This window comes from Helianthus annuus, chromosome 9 (genome assembly GCF_002127325.2).
Source record: "Helianthus annuus cultivar XRQ/B chromosome 9, HanXRQr2.0-SUNRISE, whole genome shotgun sequence".
NCBI lineage: Eukaryota > Viridiplantae > Streptophyta > Magnoliopsida > Asterales > Asteraceae > Helianthus > Helianthus annuus.
The window spans coordinates 163,450,298-163,473,703 of NC_035441.2; the positions used below are offsets into that span (position 1 = coordinate 163,450,298).

General features: G+C 35.3%; 3 protein-coding genes across 6 annotated transcripts; 1 reads left to right on the forward strand and 2 right to left on the reverse strand.

The window, feature by feature from the left end:
• Positions 1–2,020: 2,020 nt before the first annotated feature.
• Positions 2,021–3,948, reverse strand: LOC110876661 (protein FAR1-RELATED SEQUENCE 5-like). The gene is made up of 5 exons (XM_035977108.1): positions 3,903–3,948; positions 2,828–3,641; positions 2,464–2,722; positions 2,126–2,355; positions 2,021–2,033 (listed from the first exon to the last, which is right to left on the reverse strand). Exons 1-5 carry the CDS (start codon positions 3,946–3,948, stop codon positions 2,021–2,023), a joined length of 1,362 nt encoding a protein of 453 aa, XP_035833001.1.
• A 12,169-nt stretch (positions 3,949–16,117) lies between these two features.
• LOC110879355 lies at positions 16,118–17,620 on the forward strand. Of its 2 annotated transcripts, none has more exons than XM_022127804.2 (4): positions 16,118–16,302; positions 16,861–16,966; positions 17,113–17,139; positions 17,338–17,620. In XM_022127804.2, exons 1-3 carry the CDS (start codon positions 16,190–16,192, stop codon positions 17,125–17,127), a joined length of 234 nt encoding a protein of 77 aa, XP_021983496.1. In that variant the 5' UTR covers positions 16,118–16,189; the 3' UTR covers positions 17,128–17,139; positions 17,338–17,620. The 2 variants fall into 2 exon arrangements, with proteins under 2 accessions (XP_021983496.1, XP_021983495.1); XM_022127803.2 differs by having other exon boundaries at positions 16,119–16,302; positions 17,373–17,620.
• Positions 17,621–18,935: 1,315 nt separating this feature from the next.
• On the reverse strand, positions 18,936–22,911 carry LOC110879354 (protein NPGR1). 3 transcript variants are annotated; one of them, XM_022127802.2, is made up of 6 exons: positions 22,615–22,911; positions 21,785–22,014; positions 21,406–21,664; positions 20,104–21,320; positions 19,878–20,022; positions 18,936–19,374 (listed from the first exon to the last, which is right to left on the reverse strand). In XM_022127802.2, the coding sequence occupies exons 2-6, from the start codon at positions 21,983–21,985 to the stop codon at positions 19,061–19,063; spliced, it is 2,136 nt and encodes a 711-aa protein (XP_021983494.1). In that variant the 5' UTR covers positions 21,986–22,014; positions 22,615–22,911; the 3' UTR covers positions 18,936–19,060. The 3 variants fall into 3 exon arrangements, with proteins under 3 accessions (XP_021983494.1, XP_021983491.1, XP_021983492.1); XM_022127799.2 differs by having other exon boundaries at positions 21,785–22,066; XM_022127800.2 differs by lacking the exon at positions 22,615–22,911 and adding an exon at positions 22,294–22,423 and having other exon boundaries at positions 21,785–22,066.
• Between the last annotated feature and the right edge of the window lie 495 nt (positions 22,912–23,406).

Sequence of the window (23,406 nt, forward strand, 5' to 3'; positions counted from 1 at the left end):
TTTTCTTAAAACCCAGTTTAACCGTTTTGTTCAGTTATCTCAGTGACTTTAACAAGTACGAATATGTTAACTTTGAACCTCTTCAACCTTGTGAATTTATGGCTATATTATTACTTTGTTTCAATCTACAAAGGACATACAGTTCTATGACCTATTAAAACACAGTCTAGATACTTAAAACACAGTGCCAATAATGTGATCTGGGAACCAACCTATCTATGTCATCAAGCATCTATACCTTAAAACAAACTTAAAACACATTAATATCAATACAGAAACTAAAGAGTTTACAAAAACCTTCAAGTATTAAAAAGATTGACTTCAACTTCGAATATTAAAACAATAAAAGAAACTAAATAGTTTACAAAAACCTTCAAGTATAAAAAAGAATGACTTCAGGTTCGAATATCTGTGAAAACACATTACGTATAATAGGCGGATGGATTCTAAGGAACATAATCCAAATTAAAAATGTTAAAACACATTAACATTTAAAAGGCTTGTGTTTTGTCTGGAACAAAGTTAATACTTAAAACACAGTTGAAAGACTGCACTTTATAGTTAAAACCACATGTAAAACACTTTGTTGCACAGTAACCAGTATACCCAAAACCACGAACAAATCAGAAATCGTATAAAACACATATGGCTAGTAAAACACATTAACATTTATGGATTAAAACACGTTTAAAACACATTTTTAACGAAGTAAACAATATGCCAAAGCCACTAACAAATCAAGAATCCCGTAAAACACAGATGGCTACTAAATAAAGAGCTTAAAACTAAAACACAAAAGCAACGATTTTCATAAAATGTCGAATACAAATCAGTCTTAAATTCACCAAAACCAAATCCCAAAACAAACATACGATAAAAAAATAAAACTGAAAAACGGATAGTTCAGCAAAATACTTAGAATATTGATAAAAAAAGATCCTACTATGCCATCTCCTCATCGTCCATATCTGCATCGTTTCCAGATGTGTAAAACACATCATCATCATCATTCAATCCAGTACCATCACCTTGAACAACCATAGCTGCATCTCCTTCAGGAATTGTGTCTTCATTACCTCCAGCATTCCGCGAAGAACCTGCCTCAGCCCCAGCCACGGTGTATTTCCAGCACGTTACTCTGTTATGACCGTATTTTTTACATAATGAACATTGACGACGTTTACTTCCGGCCTGACTTATGGCTCGCTCCTTTTGAGATTTAAGGCGTTTATGAGAACCACAGCCCTTGAACCTGGTACCAACTGGAACACGGATAGTGGTCGTGCTCTCTGGAGCAACTCCTAGCAGTTCAGCAAATCGATTACGTCGTGTCTTGGGAGGTGCATTTATTTGAGCTTCATCCGCGACTGACATAAACTGCTTGATATGGTCTCGAAAATCAGACAACTTATCAAATTTTGAAATCAACTTGTTCACGACATACTCCGTTGCGTGACTAATCTCCCGAACACACCGGTTAACCTCGTCACTACGATCTGGATCTCCACCATCCGTAAGAATGGACCCGGGGGAACTATTTGGAACAGCTTCACGCGTCCAACGCCTCAATATATATTGTTTAGGAAACTCCCTTATATCAAGAATCCGTAACACGCAAAAAATGTGACTACACAACAGCCCAAACTGCTCAAACCTGTTGCAGATACACTTAACAGTAACATCCTCCTCGCGTATCATAACCTGTAACATTTAATATCAATAAAACACAGTTCATAAACAAATAAATAATAAACAAAAAATAAGAACACATAAAGAAAAATAAACAATCACCTCGAAGAACGAAGAACATGGCTGATCGAGATCCTTTATAAAAAACTTAATGAAATCACCGACGTGATCTAATCTGACACTCGTACAACGATGAATAGCATGTTGAATCTCGAGTTGAACATCCAAAAATAAAGTTCTAGTATATATTTGAGTTGCTTGCTTCTCAAGAACAAAATCACTCCACTCTCCAGGGTTGGTGTATCGAGTGTCATGATCGTTTTTTCGGTGCTCATGCCTTTGCGCTTCAATAGCCGTATCAAAGTGGCTAAGAAATTCAACTAACGTGCACTTTGGATTGCTAATTTTTCCAAAAAAGTGATTCTCGCTTTCGGACCTAGATGATGTCCGCATAAGACCAGACATTTCTTCTTCACGATAGTAAGCTGGAATCCATGATTCACGTAGCCCATATATATACGTCAGCCATTCATGGTCGGTTAAACCGAAATCATGAATAATAGCGGCCCATTCAGCCTCAAAAGCTTCGGGCAATAGAGAATCAGTCCAAACAACTGCAGACAATCTTTTCCTGAAATCTGTATTTGAACATAGGGCAGCCCCGACCTAAAATGGCACATTGTATCGTGAATGACAAAAAAAAAAAAAAATTTAAAACACAGAACAAATCACACAAAAATAAAAAAATAAAACCCTGCTATATAAAACCCAGACCTTTGTAGTGAGTTTATCCATGATATGCCACATACATAACCGATGCCTCGACTCAGGCCAAACATCAGCTATAGCCCTTTTCATCGCAGGGTCTTGGTCAGTAACGATTACAGGAGGCGCGTACCCGTATGCGTTCTTGATCGCCCTAAGTAACCAGCTATACGTCTCTGCCGTTTCCGAACCGAGAATTGCAGCACCAAGTGTCACGTTCCTATTATGATTATCAATCCCAGTGAAAGGGACAAACATCATGTTATACCTTTAAAAAAACACACAATCAGCGATGAAAAAAAATCATGATGTATTTATAACACAGTAAGATTTAAAACACAATGAATATGTAAAAAAATAAACTCATCGTTACTTGTTACGCTTGTATGTAGCATCAAATGATATAACGTCCCCAAACATATAATAATTTCTCTTCATATCCTCGTCGGCCCAAAAAATGCACTTCAACACACCTTCGTCTGTGGTTTCATATTCACAAGAGAAGTTCGGTAAAAACTCCTTTTTCCTCATCAGACGCTTGACAAACATTTCCGCATCAAACTCTCCGATAAAAAGATTTAACTCTTTCTTGAAATTTTTAAAATCGACTTTGGTAGCACCGACTTTGTCGAACCCACCATACACTTCCTTCATAATGTTAAATGCACGAACAGGCCCGATGTTGAGATGTGACATCTTGTTTATCATCTCTTCGTGTGCACGATTAATACCCCTGTTTTCCTTGAGAAGATGTAAATCTTCTTCATGCACAAAATCGTGGTTGTGCGCCTCTATAAAATGATAAAGCAAATACTTCTTAGCATCGATAAGTTTTATTCTGATCGCAGCCTGGCATCCGGTCCTTTTGGATGGTACCCTACGTACCCACCTATCGGACGGCTGTTCAACTAAAGTATCAACTGGTCGAAAGTCTTTTTGACCCTCCTTTGAACAGAAAAAGTACTTGTTTATAACAATACCACGGTTCTCGTGCTGTGTGCCCTTCCTTACAGTCCAACCTCCCGCTTCTGCGTAAGTTTTATAAAAGTTATATGCGTCATCAACTGTGTCGAATAACATTCCCTCTGCTGGCGTCAACGAAGAGGGTGAATCCGGAATATATCTCTTCGTTCCAGTGTTTGGAGAAACTTGTTCAACACCACGTAATTGGCAATTAGGTGCATCTACTACACATGACAAAAAAAGGGTATAAAACACATTACTAACCAAACATAATGCAATTTAAAAAACAGCGAATCAATGATAAAAGGTGAACCTATAAAAAAACATTCACATCAAACTCAACACCTGTTGAAAACACATCACATATAACAAACTGATGTTTACACATAAAGAGTTTAAATAAACATTAACAAAAAACTGCAACTATGGAATTTAGAACACACCATTCAACTATGTAAAAAAGGGGTGACCTTCGGACTACAAACCATCATCCAACTCATTTGAAACAATGAACAAAAACACCCTGAACATGTATGACTGTTAAAACACAACACCAATAACATGATGATGGTTTGCCACAACCTCAGCAACTGTTGAAACACCTAATTGGTAAAACACATTACAGTTAAAAAACATCGTTTAATAAGAAACTACAAAAAAGAACTCATAACTAGTAAAACACATTACTTTTAAAACACAACATCCAATAAGAACACGTAACTAGTAGAACACAGTACATTTAGAACACATCATTCAATAAGAAACTACATTAGAACACATAACTAGTAAAACACAGTACATTTAGAACACATTCATTCAATGAGAAACTAAATTAGAACACATAACTAGTAAAACACATTACTTTAAAAAACACAACATCCAATTTGTAACATTAAAAAAAAATTGTCTTCAGACTCAATAACTGTTAAAACACAACACTATTTAAAAGACAACATTCAGATGATTTATATAAAACGTTGACTACAACCTCAATATCTGTTACAACAGGAAACTTGTTAAACACAATACGGTTAAAACACATGCAATAAGAATCTGTATGACTGTTAAAACACATCACCAATAACAAAGCTTGATGGTTTTGCTCGTAAAAAACAACTGTGGATTTTAACAAGGTGACCTCTGCTGTTAAAACACAGCATCAAGATTAGGAAAAACCATGTGTAATCTTATGTACTTACTAAAGCTCAATAACTCTGCTGTTAAAACACAGCATGAAGAACAATCTGAATATTTTGACTAAAGGTTATAGTAAAACAAGACAAACTGCTAAAAAAGTAACTGCAATTACCATCTCCACCATCAGCGAGGGTGTTCGAAGCCATGATCTTTCAGACTTAAAAAATATAGAATAAGAACTTTGCTAGTGAATAATAGAATGATCGGATTATAATATATAGATGTGTGTTTCGTGTTCGTGGAATTTGGAATATATTTGGATTGAAAAGAAACTACAATCCCGAATTTGATGCATAGAAATCAGTTACAAAAACGAAACATGCAAAAATATATAAATTGAGATAATTACCAAAAATAAAAAAAATATATGCAATTACATGTTTGCCCTTCTAGTTAAAATACATCCCTGCCACATGTCACTATACTATTGCTTCCTAGACTTTCTAGGAAAATATGACTTTCCACACAACTCCTACTCTTATATATGATAAAAAAGAAACAGAATGAACAGTGGATTTATTATTAAATTAATATTAGAATTAGATTAGAATTATTTAAAATTAGTAACATGATTAAGAGATGAGCAAATGGTATCGTGTATAGGTACCGGTCTCAAATTTACTAAACCGGTGTATTTTTGGTACCGGCTCCGTACAGGTATTCACCGGTTTTTACCCTCAAATACCGGTGTCGTACCAATACCGACCTGTACCGAACCGTGCCATACTAGGTATATTCGGTACCGGTACCCACTTTTGGGGTTTTTGGTACCAGTATTTTCGGTACCGGTTAGTAACGAGCTCATCAAATCCTATAGCAACGCAGCAATGCAAGTAATTGCACCGTTTAGATTACTTTTGATACACACAGTAAGTAAACTGTATTTCGTTTGAATGTGATTTTATATACACAACAACTTATTTTGCTTTCTTTTTTGTCTTTCTGTAATTAATGAATTGTAGCATGTAAAATTAACTTGGATATTTAAAATATTGATGAGCAAATAGTATCAAATCCTGTAAACGAACCGGTATCGTATCGGTACCAAATCTACTATACCAAATCATTTTCGGTACCAATTTGGTACCCACCTTTTGGCGTTTTCAGAATCGTTACTTTCGGTTCGACACCGGTCTAGCACCATACCTGTATTTATTGATTTTTACCTTCAAATACCATACCGTATAGTACCGAACATTTTCAATCCCGGTGCCTAATTTTGATGATTTTCTGGATCGGTACTTTCACTGCCGTTACAGGTACCGGGCTCATCCATATTTTAACGTGTTAGCACCGTAATAACTGAACTGAAAACAACCGAATTTCCAACGTGTAGGACGTGTGAGTCCTATTATTATATATTAGGTTATTTAAAATCGTTTTTTATGACGGAGTGACTATCCTTACCATGTCATTTTATTTATGTTTTGATATTCGGTATCTGTTTGCCGTTGCTGACACGCCTTTTGTAGTCATTGAATCCCACCGCAACGCGCGGGCGGAAAATAACTAGTTATATTAATAAACCTATGAAATGATCAGTAAACTTCAGGGGGTATTTACCGCTTTTCTTTTACACATCAACAAATCCACCGGCGGTAGAAAGAGATAGAGAGAGAGCGCGCGACGGAGGGAGAGAGAGCGCGCGACGGAGGCAGAGTAAGATAGAGAGACGCACGGCGGTTATGGTTGTTAGAATATTCCATGATTATAGGGTCAAATATGTTTTCCCTTCCTCCAAGTATTACAGCCGTATTTCCCTTTCTCCAAGAATTAGCCATATTTTCCTTTTTTAAATCCTTGTTCATTAGTATAAGTAGATGTGGTTATTGTTCTCTTTGTATTCAATATGAAGCAAACAATGTCTCAATAAAAATAAAGTCTTCTTTGTTTCTGTTACTGGTCAACATGGTATCAGAGCAGTGTTAAGGTCCTCAAACCTCAATCTGCTCATCACTTACCTGGTACCTTTTCTTTGTTTACCATCCAAACCTTAACCACCATGCCCAACGATTATAGCTCGAGTTCGGACCTGTCCAAACAACTCGCAAATCTGATAAAAAATTCCCAGCCTCAGAACCCAAAATTGTCAGACAGTTTACAAATCAATTTCAAACTCAATAACCAGAATTACGCCCTATGGACCCGAATGATTCGGGTCGCCATAGGCAGGAAATCGAAAGCCCTCTTAACTCACTTAACCTCAAACCCTCCAGATCAAGATGATGCAGAATTCGAGCAGTGGGAACAAGACGACTTGGTTGTGTTCTCGTGGCTTATACAAAATATAGAACCACAAATTGCCGGCAACCTAACCGAGTTTCCCACGGCGAAATCGCTATGGGATGCCTTGGTGGTTACTTACAGCAGCGGAAAAGATAAATTGCAAGCCTTTAATCTCCATGTCAGGGCCAACGAGATTAAACAAAATATGCTTCCCTGGAAAGTTTCTGGATTTCCTTACAAGGGATATGGGGAGAAATCGAAAGGATCGATCCTAACCCCATGAAGTGCCCGGATGACATCAAGGCTTACGCAAAAATAAGGTCTGAACACAAACTTTTTCAATTCCTAAGTGCCCTCGACCAAAAATATGATCCTATAAAGCGCGAAATACTCCGGTGGGAGCCTTTACCATCTATAGAGACGGCCTATGCTGTTGTTCGGAAATAAACCGCCCACCAAACTATTCTAGGAGCGGCTCATAGTGATACACAAGGCATCGGAGCTGGGTTTTCAGCCACCGAATCTGACGGGTTAGGCCTCGCAACCAAAGGATATTGCAGGACAGAAAAGAAGAACGGAGCACCAATAAAAAAAGATAAATCGCTCCTCAAGTGCACCCACTGTGATATGAGGGGACATACCAAAGAGCAGTGCTTTAAAATCGTGGGATTTCCTGACTGGTGGAGTGACAATCACAAAACCAAGAACCCTAATCAAGAGGGTAAGGTTGCCATTGCCATAGGCAACAATAGTGCTACTAACGACAACGCCGGGAAGAGTGGTGGTGATGAAGCTTCCGAAGGAAATCTTTGGACCTGGCACTAAGCCCTAAGAGATGAAGTGCCTTAAAAGGAAAAAAAAATATTTAAAAAAAAAAAAACGAAACCCAAAACCCAAATTTTTTCAAAACAGTTTACCAAAACCAAATTTAAAAAAAAAAAAAGTCCAAATGCCAAAACCCAAATGGCCAAGTTGTTTTTCAGCTTGAAGGGAACCAAACCCCCCCCCCCCCCACAAAAAAAAAAAAAAAAAAAAAAAACCCAAAACCCAAATTCTCAAATCAAAACAAAACCTTTTTTAAAACAAAATCCAAAACCAAAACCAATTCAAGTTGAATTTTAGCAATACCACTATTCAACTTGAGGGGGAGTGTTAGAATATTCCATGATTATAGGGTCAAATATGTTTTCCCTTCCTCCAAGTATTACAGCCGTATTTCCCTTTCTCCAAGAATTAGCCATATTTTCCTTATATTTTCCTTTTTTAAATCCTTGTTCATTAATATAAGTAGAAGTGGTTATTGTTCTCTTTGTATTCAATATGAAGCAAACAATGTCTCAATAAAAATAAAGTCTTCTTTGTTTCTGTTACTGGTCAACAATGGTCTCCGGCCGACGATAATGTTATCGATCGTCGCTGAAAGCAAACTTGACGGCCGGGGGTTCTATGGTTCCGGCGGCTGTACCGGTGACTCTAATCGGTCGATTCTGGAGACGGAATGGGAGACTTGAAGGTGATCTTGAACACCACAACCTCAGAGACTTGAATCGTGTTTCAGCGACAATTTCGGTAAGCACTTTTGGTCTGCATGTCTCCATTTATTGGGTAGATCGGCTCATATAGTAATGATTGGAACCATTGTGTAAGAAGTGCTATCATGATTCTACAAAATACTTTATATAAATGATAAGAATTAGACAGAAAAACATTCACAGGTGATATAAAGTAAAGTTGTTTTTTGTTGTGTGAAGAAAGTGAGGAAGACATGTCAAAATTCACTGGTTGAAGCCTTGCGAAATAACTTTTATTTACTGTAGAATCAAAAACCAAATTGTTGTTTTTTATTTAGATACACCACCTTCGAAATGATATAATAACTTCAATTATTGTTGATTAATTGAATTGTTTGGTGGCTTCAAAGGAAAAATAATTAGCTATACTATTTTCTGTTGGATGCTTAAGAATTAACTTTGTTCTATTTGAACTTCACTAATGGAAAGGATCCCACCACCTTTTTTTGCCCCAAAGAAACTATATTCTGCATTATAAAAAAAATAAGAAGCTCTTCGCTTTGATTTGGATAAAAAGTAGCAAGGGCTTTGACCCATTTGCTAGCGGCCGACTCAGTTTGTATTTATCTCTAATGGTAAAAAGAATAAGAAAAAATAATGAAACGAAAGAGGGCATGTGGGCTGAACGGGTCAAAATTTCATCCAAAATGTATATTTACGGATTTCCTAAATACTTTGCTCCAAAAGTAAATTATAATTGTAAAAAGTTGTCAAAACTTTTGACCCTCACTGGGGACACCCAAAGATCCAAACTTTAACCAAAAAAGTAAGTAAAACTAAGACTAATAATCACTGGAATCAAAATCTAAAAAAGAGAAGCGAAGCAGTCTCTAATGAACACATTATCCAATTCTTTCTGCAGATTCATAAAACCATGAACTGGGATCAGCAATCCAGAGTCTAAAGTTTAAAAAATCCGAAGGTTATGAATTTTCAGATGAAGAACAAAAAACCTAATCGATAACGACATCCAAGAAAAGGGTTGGAAAAAAATAATCAGATAATTAATTAAATGCAAATCCAAACTTCTATATATTGGTGTTTAGGCTGATATTTATTTTATAACTTTTCATATAACTTATTTATTTTATGTTATAGTCATCTTTCAGGTACATGCAGTATGAGGATGGGCACCAAACGTTTCTGCAAGCACGTCGACGTACGTCTATTCTTGCACCATGTGTTCCGAAGGATCTGCTTTTTACTTCGTCTTCGTCTTCGTATGTCGCTGCTATTGTGAAGCACTAAAGGGCGCTTCTGGTATGCGGGAAGTATTTCGTCGTCTTCCTTACATCAAAGACCCAAGCCAGTCGCGATAGTGGGTCAGTTTTGTTAATTGCAGGTTGCATTTCTTAACATATCACTTTCAAAGTTGTGTGTTGCTGGTAATAAGACACATATGTAGAGAACAAAATTGCTCAGACCTTGACGAGTGTCAACCGTGTTACTACAAATGATGCATCAGATTGTATAGAGCACCGCTGCTGGTAAGATTTTATTAATTGCAAATTGTATTTTTTATTATGTGAGCTTCGTAGTTGTAAGATGTATGTAAGGGGACAAGTATGTAAGGTACATGTCCTGAGTTTCATCGTGCGGGTCAATTTCGAAACTAATTTAATATAATAATATTTTAATTAACAAATGGTGTTAAAGCTGCACCCTTAGCCGACTGCACACATATCTGGATTCTGAAACATCACCTCATACCAGAATCGTAATAAATGTATGCAGACTTACCTTTGTTGGTCTTATTGTGATTTAAGCTTCAGAATCGATTTGCAGTGTTTCATCTTAGTAAATCAATTTTAGCAGCTATCTGGTTAGGCTTTTTATAAGGTATTTTCAGTTGTTAGGGTGCACGGGGTGCCTTCGGCAACCCCATGCGGTGACCCAAACAACCGATCGGCAACACACCGCCAACCATGCGGTAGCCCAAATCGGTGAGGCAAGGGGGTGGCGGCTCACCGAAGGAGAGAGGGGAAAGGTGGTGGGGCCAGCCCACTTTCAACCAATCAATGCTTTCCTTTTTTTTTTTTTTTTTAAAAAAAAAAAAACCCAATTCACCTAATAGGGGAGTGGCGCCATCAAATGGGGGTGTTAGGGGAGTTTAAGAGGGGAGTTGACGTGGCACACGGGGATTGGTTTGACGTAAGAGAGGGGACTCACCTATTAGGTGAGCACCCCCTTCACCCTTAGTTCCTTTGATTAATTAATAGAATGGATACGCGTGTCAAAATTATTTACTAAATGTTTTTGCAACTTCTACAACCACAGAAACTGAACATCGTGATGTGATTTGGAGTGACCGAAGAAGTATATTGTTAGGGTTTTTGAGAAACAATGTGTGCTTTCATTCAAAAAATCGAGGAATTAATCAAGTCTCTACATGTTTTGAGTGCACTTTTTTTTTTTGCCTGGTAGGAAGCTTCCTCAGCGGAAACAAAACTTCATTGCTTCGCTGAGAACTTTTCATATGTTGGTGCAAAGGATAGGGAAACCTTTAAATCGCCAAACCGATATTCTTTAGCAAGATAAGCCTGGCACAGGGGGATGCACCAATTTGATTTCATTTTCAGTTTCTACAAAATGTCTGAAAAGCTTACGTTTTGCTTTTGACAGATTATAAAGAATTAAACATGTGGCTTTCGCTTGGCGGGCCCCATATGATGCTGTGAGTTTGGAATTTACATCTTTTGTAGCAAACGAGTACTTCAACATGAAAATTATGTTATATTATCACCCCTTTTTTTCAAAATATATATTAATAACAAGTTTGATTCATATAAACTCGATCTCTTAAGTTTGACTGTTGGACATGAAGTTTGACTTTCGTACATATAAAAGATTTTAATATGAGTATAGAACTATGGTACGGTTTTTAATAAAACGGGTACTGGTATTATGGGCCAAGTGAAGCTCCGGGGCTTAACAAATGGGTTAGTCGTTGACCTTTCATCTGAGCAATGGACATATTGAGTTGGATTCAAAGGAGAAGCACTAGGGTAGGACACTGGTGGTTCATCACTTTGGATCTCAGGGTCCCCTAAAAGTCAACCTTAGACTTGGTACAAGGTAATATCAAAGTCAGTTATCTAAAAAAGCAAACTTTGACAAGAGTTTTATGTCTTAAACAAGTATGTTATAACTGACCAACTTTGATGCTTTTGCTGCTGATGGTCCAATTGCAATAGACTTCACGGGAATGGGGAAAGGCGAAACGCGGGTCAATGGTCAAAGCATCGGACGTTATTGGTCTGCTAATATTGCTCCAACTAACGGTTGCTCAGATTGTAGTTACAAAGAACCATGTTTGAACTGTTGATAATTTATTATGTTAACTGTACTTACACAGGTTGTATCACAACGAAGGACATGATAAATACTTGCAACCATACCTGAATAAATAAATCACAGTATTACTAACATGATGAATGCTTGGCTGCTTGCAACCATACCTAAATAAAGCTAACCTAACACGTCGCGCAACGCGTGGCCTCGAATACCCCTAGTTTCATTAAGGTGCATAACTTTTTTTTCTTTTTAAATTTACTAAACTTTTATTTGTTGTTTTGGTTCTTTGTTTTTTGTTTTTTTTTTTTTTTGGAAAATGAACTTCATTAAAAACGCCTCCGACCAAAAGGGCAAAAGACCATTACAAAACACGACCCCGAACCAAACGGGCAAAGGACAAGACAATTACAATATGTTTCGGTTCTTTGTATCTTGAAGTTTTCCAAAATTCACCAATTTACACTTTATAACTTGTCAGGTCATTTCTATATTTTTTAATTCTTAATGCCAATATGGATTATATAAACTAAAAAAGTGCTCGCGTGATGTGGTCAGAAACACAGACAGTTTGATTTATTCAGTTAGATTGACGGGTTTTTGTTTGATTTGTTTAATTTCGGTTAGAGTGCACTTTACCCTCCAAAACCCCAAAACAATCGGATGGTGAGCACACAATCTTAAAATGTTATTTTGTTATGCATTATATAGTAATAGTAGGGTGCCCGCGCGATGCAGCGGGGGCGACACTTTGTATTGCGACACTCGTTTCTGGTAGTTTTCTTATTCGTATAATATTTATGATAACATTATTGTGGTGGATATATGTCATAAGTTTACACATATGTAAAAGTTTTGTTCTTTTATAAAAATTAATAATCAAAAGACAAAAAATAAAAGATAAGTTGTTATAATTGTAAAGTTTGTTTATTTTATTGGTTAAATTATAAAGTATAATTTTATTCTTTAAAGTTCATAACTTTTTCTAAATATCCACATAGTATCCATCCAATAAACTTTAAGTTTAAAATTTTCGTTTTTATAAAAATAAAAAATAGTATTTGACTCGTAAGTACGTTTTAGAGCTTTAACTTAAATTGTTAAACTTCGGTTTTTTTACAAATATAAAAAATTTATATTTTTTTATAAGATTTCAATAACTGTATTTATAAAAAAATAGGATGATAAGAGTTTATATCTTTATTAACTTTATATCATACTAAGTTAAATTTTTAGTTCCTAACTAATCTTATCTATATGAGTCTACTTTTAACTAATAATCTCTAAAAATATGCAACACAATCTACTACTATGTATCTAGTTAAGTTGGTAAATAATTATTTTAGAACTGACTAATATTATCTATAGCAATATAGTTGAGCTTATAATTCCTAAAAATTTGCAACCCAGTTTAGAATTTATCTAGTAAAGATTGTAAATTTCTGGAGTATTTTATTTATATTACTTGTTATAAAAATGTTTATAAAAATAATTATTTTTTTTATTAACTTTATATCATAGTAAGTTCAGTTTTTTAGTTTAGCTTTAAAGTTTATTACTTTATTACTTTTTAATTAAAAAATGCAAATTATTAGATTAATATCCAAAAATAACTGCAATATTTTATAGTTTCAGCTTTACTATATCTAACTACAATATCTATTTATTGCAACTTTAGGATATTAACTTATATAAGTTCAGTTGACTTATAAATTTAGGATATTAACTTTATTTTGAACTTTATTAATATGGTTAATAACTGCATTATATTAACACCAAAGATAAAGTTCAAATATAAAATAAACTTTATTCATACGTCTAGGTCAAACATAACAACTGAAAATGAAAAAATATATATATATATATATATATATATATATATATGAAAACACTTGATAGATTTCATATTAGACTGCAGGAAATCTGTCCGTTTCTGAATTGACACTCGACATTTTTTTAATCGGGTTTTCTGGTTTGTGCTTGAATCGACAATATCTTCTAATTCCTCTTCTTTGTCATTGTCCTCAGAATCGTCTAAATTAATAACCTCACTCCATTTCCATTAAGAGAATCTGTTGGATCTCTTACTTTGAGTCTCAAACTTCCGATCCCTATAAATGACAAAAATTGAATACAAAAGTTAAAAAAAGATTAAATAAACCTTAAAATTATAGCTTCACTAAATTCACATTGAAGATTAGACTTGTATAGACTAAACATTGTACCATAAAAAATAATATCAATATTTTTATCACCATCATCCTGCAATAAAACACACAGATAATAACATAACAAACATGTTAATATGAAAGATATACGCAAAATAATACTTAAAACCAGCAAAATCAATACCTTAGAAGCTTGTTCGACAAATGTATTGTTTAAATTGGCATGTTCATCATGCAACTGAATTTGAAAAATCAAATAAGTTAACATTCACATAAAAGTAAATAAAAGAAAAAATATTCACTGTTGCGATATAACAAAACTAACATTTCACAACAATTGAATTCAGAACTGGATTCATTTTTTTTTTAACTTTGTTTAGCAATAGATATAGGAGTGTCCTGCTATATTTATAGTAGTAACTATAGAAGTGAATTAGGGTTTAATTTTAGATTTGCCACCCCATTATTTAGGAAGTTTATTGTGGTTAGTTTTAAGTTTTTATAAGATATAATAAAATAAAATGTGACACATAATATCTTCATTTTATGTTACGGTACTTTTAATTTCTTTTGTTTTTGTTTGCGTAGATGAGCCGATTTTTGTAGATTAGGCACATTAGATCACAAGTATTAATTACTTGTACATTAACGCATAATCGACTTGTACCTTTTAATCCGTGCGTCGATATTGAACAAGACAACTACCGAAACGTCGACAAAAATGTGTAGGTCGTCATGCTATCTTTGGATTTTTTTTAAACAGTATAGTTTATAAGATATGTCAAGATACGTAAAAAAATTATAAGTTTGTTATGGTGGGGTGAATTGTAACTAATTATCTATAATTTTGTTAAAACCTTAAGGATTTAAGTGTAATAATTTTAGGGGCTAAAAATAAATAATGTTTAAAAGACCAAACTACCCTCATTTTAGGGGTCTTTCTATAAATAAAGAGGGGGAAAAGTTCTTATTTTTTGGGTATCTTAAAATGCCCCTTCCTCATGCATTATAATATAGTATAGATTAGATATTGGTTGAACTACTTTTTTTAAACAGTCAATTATATTATATAACTATTAAAATGAAAGGTCGGTGACACAAGACGACAAGACCATGCATATATCACGTGAGCAAAATGTAGTCGTACAAGGCCACCAACAAAACAATAATCTTACGCGTGTCCCTTTGCTTAATCCTCCTTCACTTCTTTGAAGTTTGATTTTTTCGTTTACATATTTCAATCAGTATCAATAAATGATAATAATAATAATAATAATCAAATCAATTAAACATACTATCTTTGTTATTATTTAACTTAAATTTTAATTTACGTTCAAGATATAGTCTTTTTTATATTATCTATATCTAATAACATTAAGGTCACGACCGTAACGTGTTTAACAAAGTCAAAAACACGTAATATCACGTACGGATACCACACGTTAATGTCTTCATTATACACTGTAACCGAAATGCATATATAGGTTACACTGAGTTAGATCGAATACGCCGAAACACGTGTTTTCATATGTTTAACGCATCACATAATGCGTCGTGTCGCTAGCTATATTGTTGAAAGGTTCATTTGACAAAAAAAAATGATTCTTAGATTATCGACACGTTGATCCGTAACTTTTGATATTTAACAACTTTGGCCCCTCATTTATCTCTACTTGATAACTTCAGACCTCATCTTTTCTAACACTTCAATTCTTTTGATTAAATCACTTAACGACTTTACACTACAACATGCGAGACATTATACTCCTTTTTATCTATGTCTAATCACATTAATTTCACTAGCATAGCGTGTGTAATAAAGTCAAAATCGCGTTACGTCACACGTGGGCACGTCATCTTCTCTAACGCTTCAATTCTTTTGATTAAATTACTTTTACGACTTTACACTTCAACGTGCGATACATTATACTCTTTTTTTTACCTAGCCACGTTAATGTTACTAACGTAACGTGTGTGATAAAGTAAAAAACGTGTCACATCATGCGTGGGCACCAAATGTTAATGTCATCATTGTAACGCGTGTAACGAAGTGACAAACGTGATGTTGCCGCGGCAACGCGCGTTACGGGTAAAATCTAGTTTTTATGATTTAAAAAAAATGTATTTATAAGAATTGGAAAAAATCAAATCACAAGACGAATTTTTTTATTACGGTAACTCCAAGGACAAAAACTAAAATTGTCTAAAAGATGAATGCACTAGAAAAGAAAAGTAGAAAGCAACTAAAATTGTTTGATCAAGTAGACCCATATTACACGCCCGATCCAAATTGACCGACATTCTCAATTTCTGCGTGAGATGGGCTGCTTCGGTTGCTTCGATGGAGGTTTAGCCAAACAGGAGAGATTGGAGGAAGAACGCAGGGCTTCTCAAGAAGCTCGAGCTAAAGCCGCTGAAGCCGCCGAAAAAAGGCAATTTATTCCTCTTTCTCTTTCAATCAGTCGTTGTTTCATATAGTTTGATTTCCAGTTTTCATCTGATAGCATTCAATTTCATTAATTACTTATTGTTTTGAGCCCTAGGTATATTTTTACATTAGTTTGATTCATGATTGATGTTAGTGGTGCTTGAAGAAATAGTTAGTTTGACGTTTACGATTAACTTTACTATAATCAAACGACTATAAACCCCATATTTGTTGGATGTTGGTCAATTCTCTTACCATGGTTTCGGTCCGGAACAACTTGTGTAAATGTTACTGAAAATTGATCAGCAAACACTGTCTTACCCTGCACACGGGACATATTAGCTATTAAGGCCGGTTGTCTTGATATTCGGATTTGTTACTTTTCGGTATGATCATGATACAAGTGATTGATTTTTGGAAATATTGAGTTTCAGATATGGGGATGTTGTTGCTTTTCAATTTGGAAAAAACTGGATCCAATTTTCAAAGCTATTTTGACATATGGATAATCAAGATGATAACTGAATCCTTGCATTCTTATTTTTGATGGCTGAATTTGCAGGCAAGAACAATTTGCACAATCAGCTGCAGGTAGAGCTGCGCGAGCTCAGATGCAAGCAGCTGCAAAACAGGCTTCACATACTAATAAAGGTGAACCAACTCTTAAGGTATACCTGATCTTCACTATTTTTCAATTCTTTTTTTCCTTATGGTGTTCTATACATGCATTTTTTATCATTATTTAACTCATTTTTTGTCTCTATGGTCTTCTTTTCATTTTTGAAATATAACGGGAATTATTTTGTGCGTGCAGTGGCAGATGGGATAACGTCTTGTTTATGTAAGAACATCCACCCTTAAACATCATTGTCAAATCATTAGGAATCATTTATAACTTCACATTTGAAGTTTAGAAGTTATCTGTTTGAGATTTAACAAGTTAGTAACTTTTACCAATACGGTAAACTGTTATATAAAGGTTCTCTTTCAAATGTTTAATAAAACTTAAATGGCATTTATACCTCCTTATTGTTGACAGCTAAACTCATCACTTACCCACATGGATGAATGCAGTGTTTGTAAGATCATCATGGTCATCAAGAACTGGAAGATGTCCCTGAAACAATTATTTGCAGAAATGGCAATAAATATTGTACAAAAGTTTGTTTCTAGCTCCTCCTGCTTTGGACTTCCATCTATTTAATTGTGTACAGTGTGTAATAAACTTGAAGGGGCAATTGTTTTTCTTTTTGTACTCCCATTCCCACCAAAAAGTTTGAGGAAATGAGTAGTGAAATGACAGCTTTTGCCTCTTAACTTAATTGCCTTCTAAAAATACATGTATTCCCCCCCCCCCCCCCCCCCCCCATTCTTGGCTCTGTTTAACCAATAATATTTACCATATATAGATATTGGATTGATCTATTGGAATCAGTTCTAACCCATCACAATGCTTGTTGGACTAATTAGCTTTAAAACTCTTCATAAATTATACTTTTTAGTTAATTACTGGGTTAAATTGCTTAAATGAGGAATACAAAAGAGGGTGAAGATCTTGACGTCTTGGTTTAAAAAAGCATGAGGCGCTCTGAAGCGTTTTGGTTCCAAAAGCTTTAAGCGAAGCTTCAAGCGCGAAGCGAGAGCTTCACGTATACGAAGCGCTCAAAATAAAAAATAGTTGTACACATCAATATGACATATTCTACTTGTTATTCAATAATAAACACAAAAACATGATTAAAAAACACACTTAACACATAAAAGATGTAATTAAAACATAAATTAAAGTCGATTATTGGAGAAAGTATGAAGAATCGATGGAGAAGATGGAGGGAGCGGCTGAAGATGTTTACTAATGTTCTTTTTTTTAGGGTAAAGAAGTAGTGGGCTTCAGTTAAACCCTATTAGAGACTACTGGGCCTAAATTAAAAACCTAAATATGAGTTAAACCCTATTAGAGACTACTGGGCCTAAATTAAAAACCTAAATATGACCTGATTGGGCTGAAGCGTCACTTCAAACCAATGGCGCTTCGGGCTTAAAGCGAAAACGCTTCACGTGATTTGTCGCCTCAGAGCAAAAAATGTGACAACCCTAACGCTTCATCGCCTCACACTTTAAGCTCGCTTTTTAAACCAAGCTTGACGTTGACAATCGTGTCAAGTTAATGGGTTGGCAGGGTGTAGTGACGAACTTAAACACCGCCCATATATTTGATGGTGACAAAGACATTAGCTCTTTAACACACTTAAATTTATGTAATGTGAATATAGTAGGTGTAACCCATTTATCTAAACAAGGCAAATAAATTGAGAGATTGTGGTTGAGTTGTAATCAAGTTGTAAATAGTTTGGTACGTAGGTTGCAATGGGTTATAACAAATGAATTAGCAAATCATAAATAGGTTGGCAGGTTGACCTTATGAAAACTATTTTTTTCCTCTTCCAATTTTTAAAATTGACGGGTCAACTTGTTTAATTAAATGGGTTAAGTTGGTCGACCCAAACACCTGTTTGTTGAACAAGACATGACAACTGAAAACCTTGTTATTTTTTTGTTTTTTTTTTTTTTTTTTTGGGGGGGGGGGGGGGGGGGTCCTTTCCCTTGGTTTAAATCACTTGGATGATTCATCAAACAGGCACCAAAAACTGACTCGACGTTGGTTATCTTGCGCTGAATTCTAATGACACTTGTCAACTCATAAGCCATAAACGAATGTACATATTTTCGAGTATTCACAAAATTCAACTAGCAAGATATCGCTACGCAAAGCTCTGAACCGGAGCCGATGACTCAAGCTCATGCGCAGCTTGGAAAAAATCTGCAGCTTGCTGCTCTAGACCTTCCTTTTTGCAGATCAAAGCCAGGTTAAACCATGCATCATGGTTTGTAGGCTCTAACCGCAACGAGTTCATTAAGAAGCTTCTTGCAATTGGAAGCGTTTCGCTGCCACCCATTTCCATTAATGTTTCTGCTGTTGAAATAATACTCGGGACATGATCTGGTTCTATAGACAACGCAACTGAAAAGGCGATAAGTGCTTCATTGTGTAAAGATTGAGCTTCAAATAACAAACCTGCAACAAGACAACACAACTTATCAAAATCTTATTTAAAAAAAGTAGTGAAAATAAGAAATTATGAGTAAAATGTCATTTTCGTCCAAAGGTTCTTTTTCGGCATCTGGATCCAAAAGGTTTGAAATATTGCCATTTTCATCCGACTCGTTAACTTCATTCGTTTTTCTCCGTTAAGTCAGGGGTATTTCCATCTTTTTATGTTAACTTAAAGGGCAATTCGGTCTTTTTCACTTTATGTACAAGCATTTAGCATAATGTACAAGTATTCAAAAGACCGGATTGCCCTTTAAGTTAACAAAAAATACGAACATACCCCTGTGACTTAATGGAGAAAAATGGATGGAGTTAACCAGCTAGATGAAAATGGCATGATTTCAAATCTTTTGGGTCCAGATGCGAAAATACAAACCTTTGGACGAAAGTCGCAATACTAGCCAAACCTCAAGGACGAAAATGATATTTTACTCGTTATATAAATATCAATGAAATTATGCACAAACCAGTAGAATGCCAAGCTCCAGGGTGATAGAATTCCTTTGATCTGGCTTTATTAACACAGATTTCTGCATCAGAGGTAGATTCAAGCTTGGTGTATATATTGGCCAGATCTAACCAAGCTTCAATTTCCAGTTTTCGCTCCATTGCCTATCAAAATCATATAAACGGAAATCATAATTAATTACTTTATATAAATGTATATAGAAGAAGAAATAAATGCAGCTATACCTCAGAACCCATGTTCTTGCTTCGAAGTTCACCACCACGTGCTTGAATTAGGGCTAGTAAAATCTTGTACGTTTCAATCGCTTGTTTGGGCTGTTGTTGAGCAATTTGAAGCACTGCTTTTAGCCTAAGAAGTTCCAGTTGGTCAACTCTTCCTGTTTCATCCCACGCAATGTCAACTATCGTTTCGGCATCTTTGAATCTTTGCTCAGCGGATAAGATCAAGGCTAGTAACGTAAAACCCTTTGATGAGCTCCCCGCAACCATATCAGAATATAAAATCATCTTACTAAATGCTACATCCAAATTTCGTTGTATGGCGTTTTCTAGTCCAAGATAAAATACAACTTCAGGATCATCGTTAACACCGACCGAAGCAGCTGCATTGAGAGAGTTGATAGATTCTTCATGGTAAAACACTCTACCGGAATCCGATAAAGAAACCCTAGCTGCATTTCCGTAATTAACTCCAAGAAACTTGTGGGTGATGCTTTTGAAATGCTCGTTTTTTGGATCACTTGATTCGATAACTTTTCGAGCAAAATTTATTCCTTCATGTGCATGATTAGGATCTTGCGAACACAATTTAGCTCCCAAAAGAAGCGAAGCGATATGCGGTTCGTGTTCTGATTCAGAAGAACCTGAAATTTTCTTTAAAATGTTCAACGCAGATTCGGTTTGACCAGCAGCACTGTAACAAAGAGCGAGAAAAAACCATCTTTCGATTCGTTTATACGCTCTAGGAAGAAGTTGCTCCACATGAACAGCCAAACACTCGAATTGATCACACGTTGACAACGCAAAACTCAAATGGCTTATAATTTCGGGATCCCATCTGATTTCTCCACATGATAACTTTTTCATGAGTATGAACAGCAACAGAAGTGCTTCTTCGGTGTTGGTTGTGGGATAACACGCATCCCATGTTTTGGCTTGAGGAACGGTTGTTTCAACGCCTCCATAAAGTAATATAGCAGCCAAGTCCTTTTGTAAGGCGGATAACCTTTGCGGGTCTAGATTCCATGGTTTAACTAGAGCCCTTCTATACGCTGCAATAGCTTCTTTTAAATCCCCAGCTTCTATCCACAACACCGGAAGCAATTCTAACGCTTTGTGAAACATTTCCTGCAATTTGCAGTCTTCGGTCATCGAATCGGGCATTCCGTTAGGTAAGGCGGATTCAACTATATCCAAAATCATCTTGCACTCCTTTGCAGCTTCTGATAGAACAATACAAGTATTATAATATAAAATATGCTACATTGTGTTAAAAGATAGCAAATGGTGAGTATCAGTGTATCATACCTTTAAACTTGCTCATCTCCTGAAGTGATTTTGCTTTAAGTAAGATTGCTTCGAGAAGCAAGCTCACCGAATGCAGGGACATCAAACCTACCATAGTAATTTCCCTTTTAGATTTTACATTATGTTGTAGGGTTCTGTCACTAATAGCTTTAATCATCCTGGGCGACAAACTTTTGATGTCGATTCCGTAAAAAACTTGAAGAGCAGCATCGAAATTGCCCTTCTGGTACTCAAGTCTACCCAACAAAGCTCTGGCTTCCTTCAGTTCATACACATATACATATACACTTTTTATTCAATGCCACAAGAATATACAAAAACAAGCAAACAAATGTTATATCAAGAACTCCAAACATGAAATAAAACAGTTAATTTTCACCTCATAGTTCAAAGAAAGGGCTTCTTTTAGAGTGGATTCAGCTTCATCAACTTGAGCATCTTCAAACTTTGAGTCCCAATCGCCAGTTCCGGTTCGAGAAGAAAGCCCACTAGCTGAGAAATCCCGTGTAGCCAACGACTCCGGTGACCGAGAAATCGGCTCTTCTACCTTAAATTGCTCACCGGAACAAGCACACAGCATATTTCTTCTTTCTTTGTTTGATCAAAAGTCTGTAATTATTTAGTTTGTACTTGTTAATATGCCAATTCTCTCATGAATTACCTGAACAGCAAATAAACACAAAGCACTCTCAGCATAAACCAACTTCCATCTCATAGTTCATCTTGGCATTTCATCAAACACATTCAAGACCAAAAATAAAAGCACACCAAATCTGTGTGCTGTAAGCCTATAAGCTTCCACTTAAAAAGCAATTAAAACACAAAAACAAAGTTCATCTTCATGTAGGCATTAGAACAAACACCTTAAGGACATAACTTAAAACGTACCGTATAAGCTTCAAAAGGAAAAATTAACATTACAGCAGCAAATAATCCAACATATTTCAAAAATAAACCGTTGAGATTTCAACTTTATGCAATAAAACAACAATGTAGATCTGATAACTTGCAAATTAACCACCGGAAAGTTGGAAAAACGGTTAAAAACATACGAAAACTCGCAGAAACAGAAGGAATATGTTGATGAAGAGAGTTAAAGATAGAGAAAACTAGCAGACAAAAGTTAATAAAAAAACAAAACAAATCAGAAAATGACAATACGAGTGAAAGAAACAAGAGAGAGAGAGCAGGCTAGAGCTTTGAACTTACCACCAACCAACAAGACCAGCATTTGAAACGTGAGTTTGTACTTCTGGAGTGTTGTTAAAAGGCAGTTGAAGAAGAAGAAGAAGAAGAAGGTTGGTGTTAGTGTTTTAGAAATTGAGAGCAAATGCTAGTAGTATTGTTGAGCGTGAATGAAGAAGATGAAATGGAAGTGAATGAGATCTATGATTGATAGTAACATGTGGTTGGTTGGTAAGGGGGAGAAAGTGGGCAGGGCAGGGCCTCCCTCAATGGTCGATTTTAGGCAGTCAGGTTCTTGCTTCAAAAACAAATTGGATTCCTTTTAATCCAACTTTACCAAAAAGAACTCATAAGTTTAAAAACTGGTCTACAAATGAAATTTGTATTGTCTCTTCTTCAACAATGGCTTATTTACATTAATAGTAATTTCAGAAAAAATAAATAATTATTATTTTTTTATAAAATGCAGGTTTGTGTCCTAGGTGAATAAATAATTAGAGTTAGTTACTGTTTTCGTCCCTGAGGTTTGTCAAAAATAACGGTTTCAGTCCATTAGTTTAAAAATTGCAATTTCAGTCCATTAGTTTCATTTTCGTAACAATTTCAGTCCACTAACTTAACTCCATCCATTTATTTTGTTAACTTTGAGTTAACTAACTAATTCAGGGACGGTTTGCGTCAGTTTTAGAAACACAGGGACTTAAGTGTAAACTCTAAAACATTAAAACAAAAAAAATAATAAATTCCAAAAAATCAAAAAAATTCCAAAAAACCAAACAAATTCCAAAAAATTTTAAAAAATAATAAAAATTCTAA

What these genes read in the sequence shown, in the direction of transcription:
- LOC110879355 (XM_022127804.2), top strand. Translation starts at nt 16,190, where the DNA reads ATGGGCTGCTTCGGTTGCTTCGATGGAGGTTTAGCCAAACAGGAGAGA. An exon ending in GCTGAAGCCGCCGAAAAAAG is followed by an intron (nt 16,303 to 16,860) that starts GCAATTTATTCC and finishes CTGAATTTGCAG; the next exon opens with GCAAGAACAATTTGCACAAT.
- LOC110879354 (XM_022127802.2), bottom strand. Translation starts at nt 21,985, where the DNA reads ATGCTGTGTGCTTGTTCCGGTGAGCAATTTAAGGTAGAAGAGCCGATT. An exon ending in CCCTTTCTTTGAACTATGAG is followed by an intron (nt 21,665 to 21,784) that starts GTGAAAATTAAC and finishes TATGAACTGAAG; the next exon opens with GAAGCCAGAGCTTTGTTGGG. An exon ending in GCAAGAACATGGGTTCTGAG is followed by an intron (nt 20,023 to 20,103) that starts GTATAGCTGCAT and finishes TGATTTTGATAG; the next exon opens with GCAATGGAGCGAAAACTGGA.
- LOC110876661 (XM_035977108.1), bottom strand. Translation starts at nt 3,948, where the DNA reads ATGTTCAGGGTGTTTTTGTTCATTGTTTCAAATGAGTTGGATGATG. An exon ending in TTCAAATGAGTTGGATGATG is followed by an intron (nt 3,642 to 3,902) that starts GTTTGTAGTCCG and finishes TGTCATGTGTAG; the next exon opens with TAGATGCACCTAATTGCCAA. An exon ending in TGGATAAACTCACTACAAAG is followed by an intron (nt 2,356 to 2,463) that starts GTCTGGGTTTTA and finishes GTGCCATTTTAG; the next exon opens with GTCGGGGCTGCCCTATGTTC.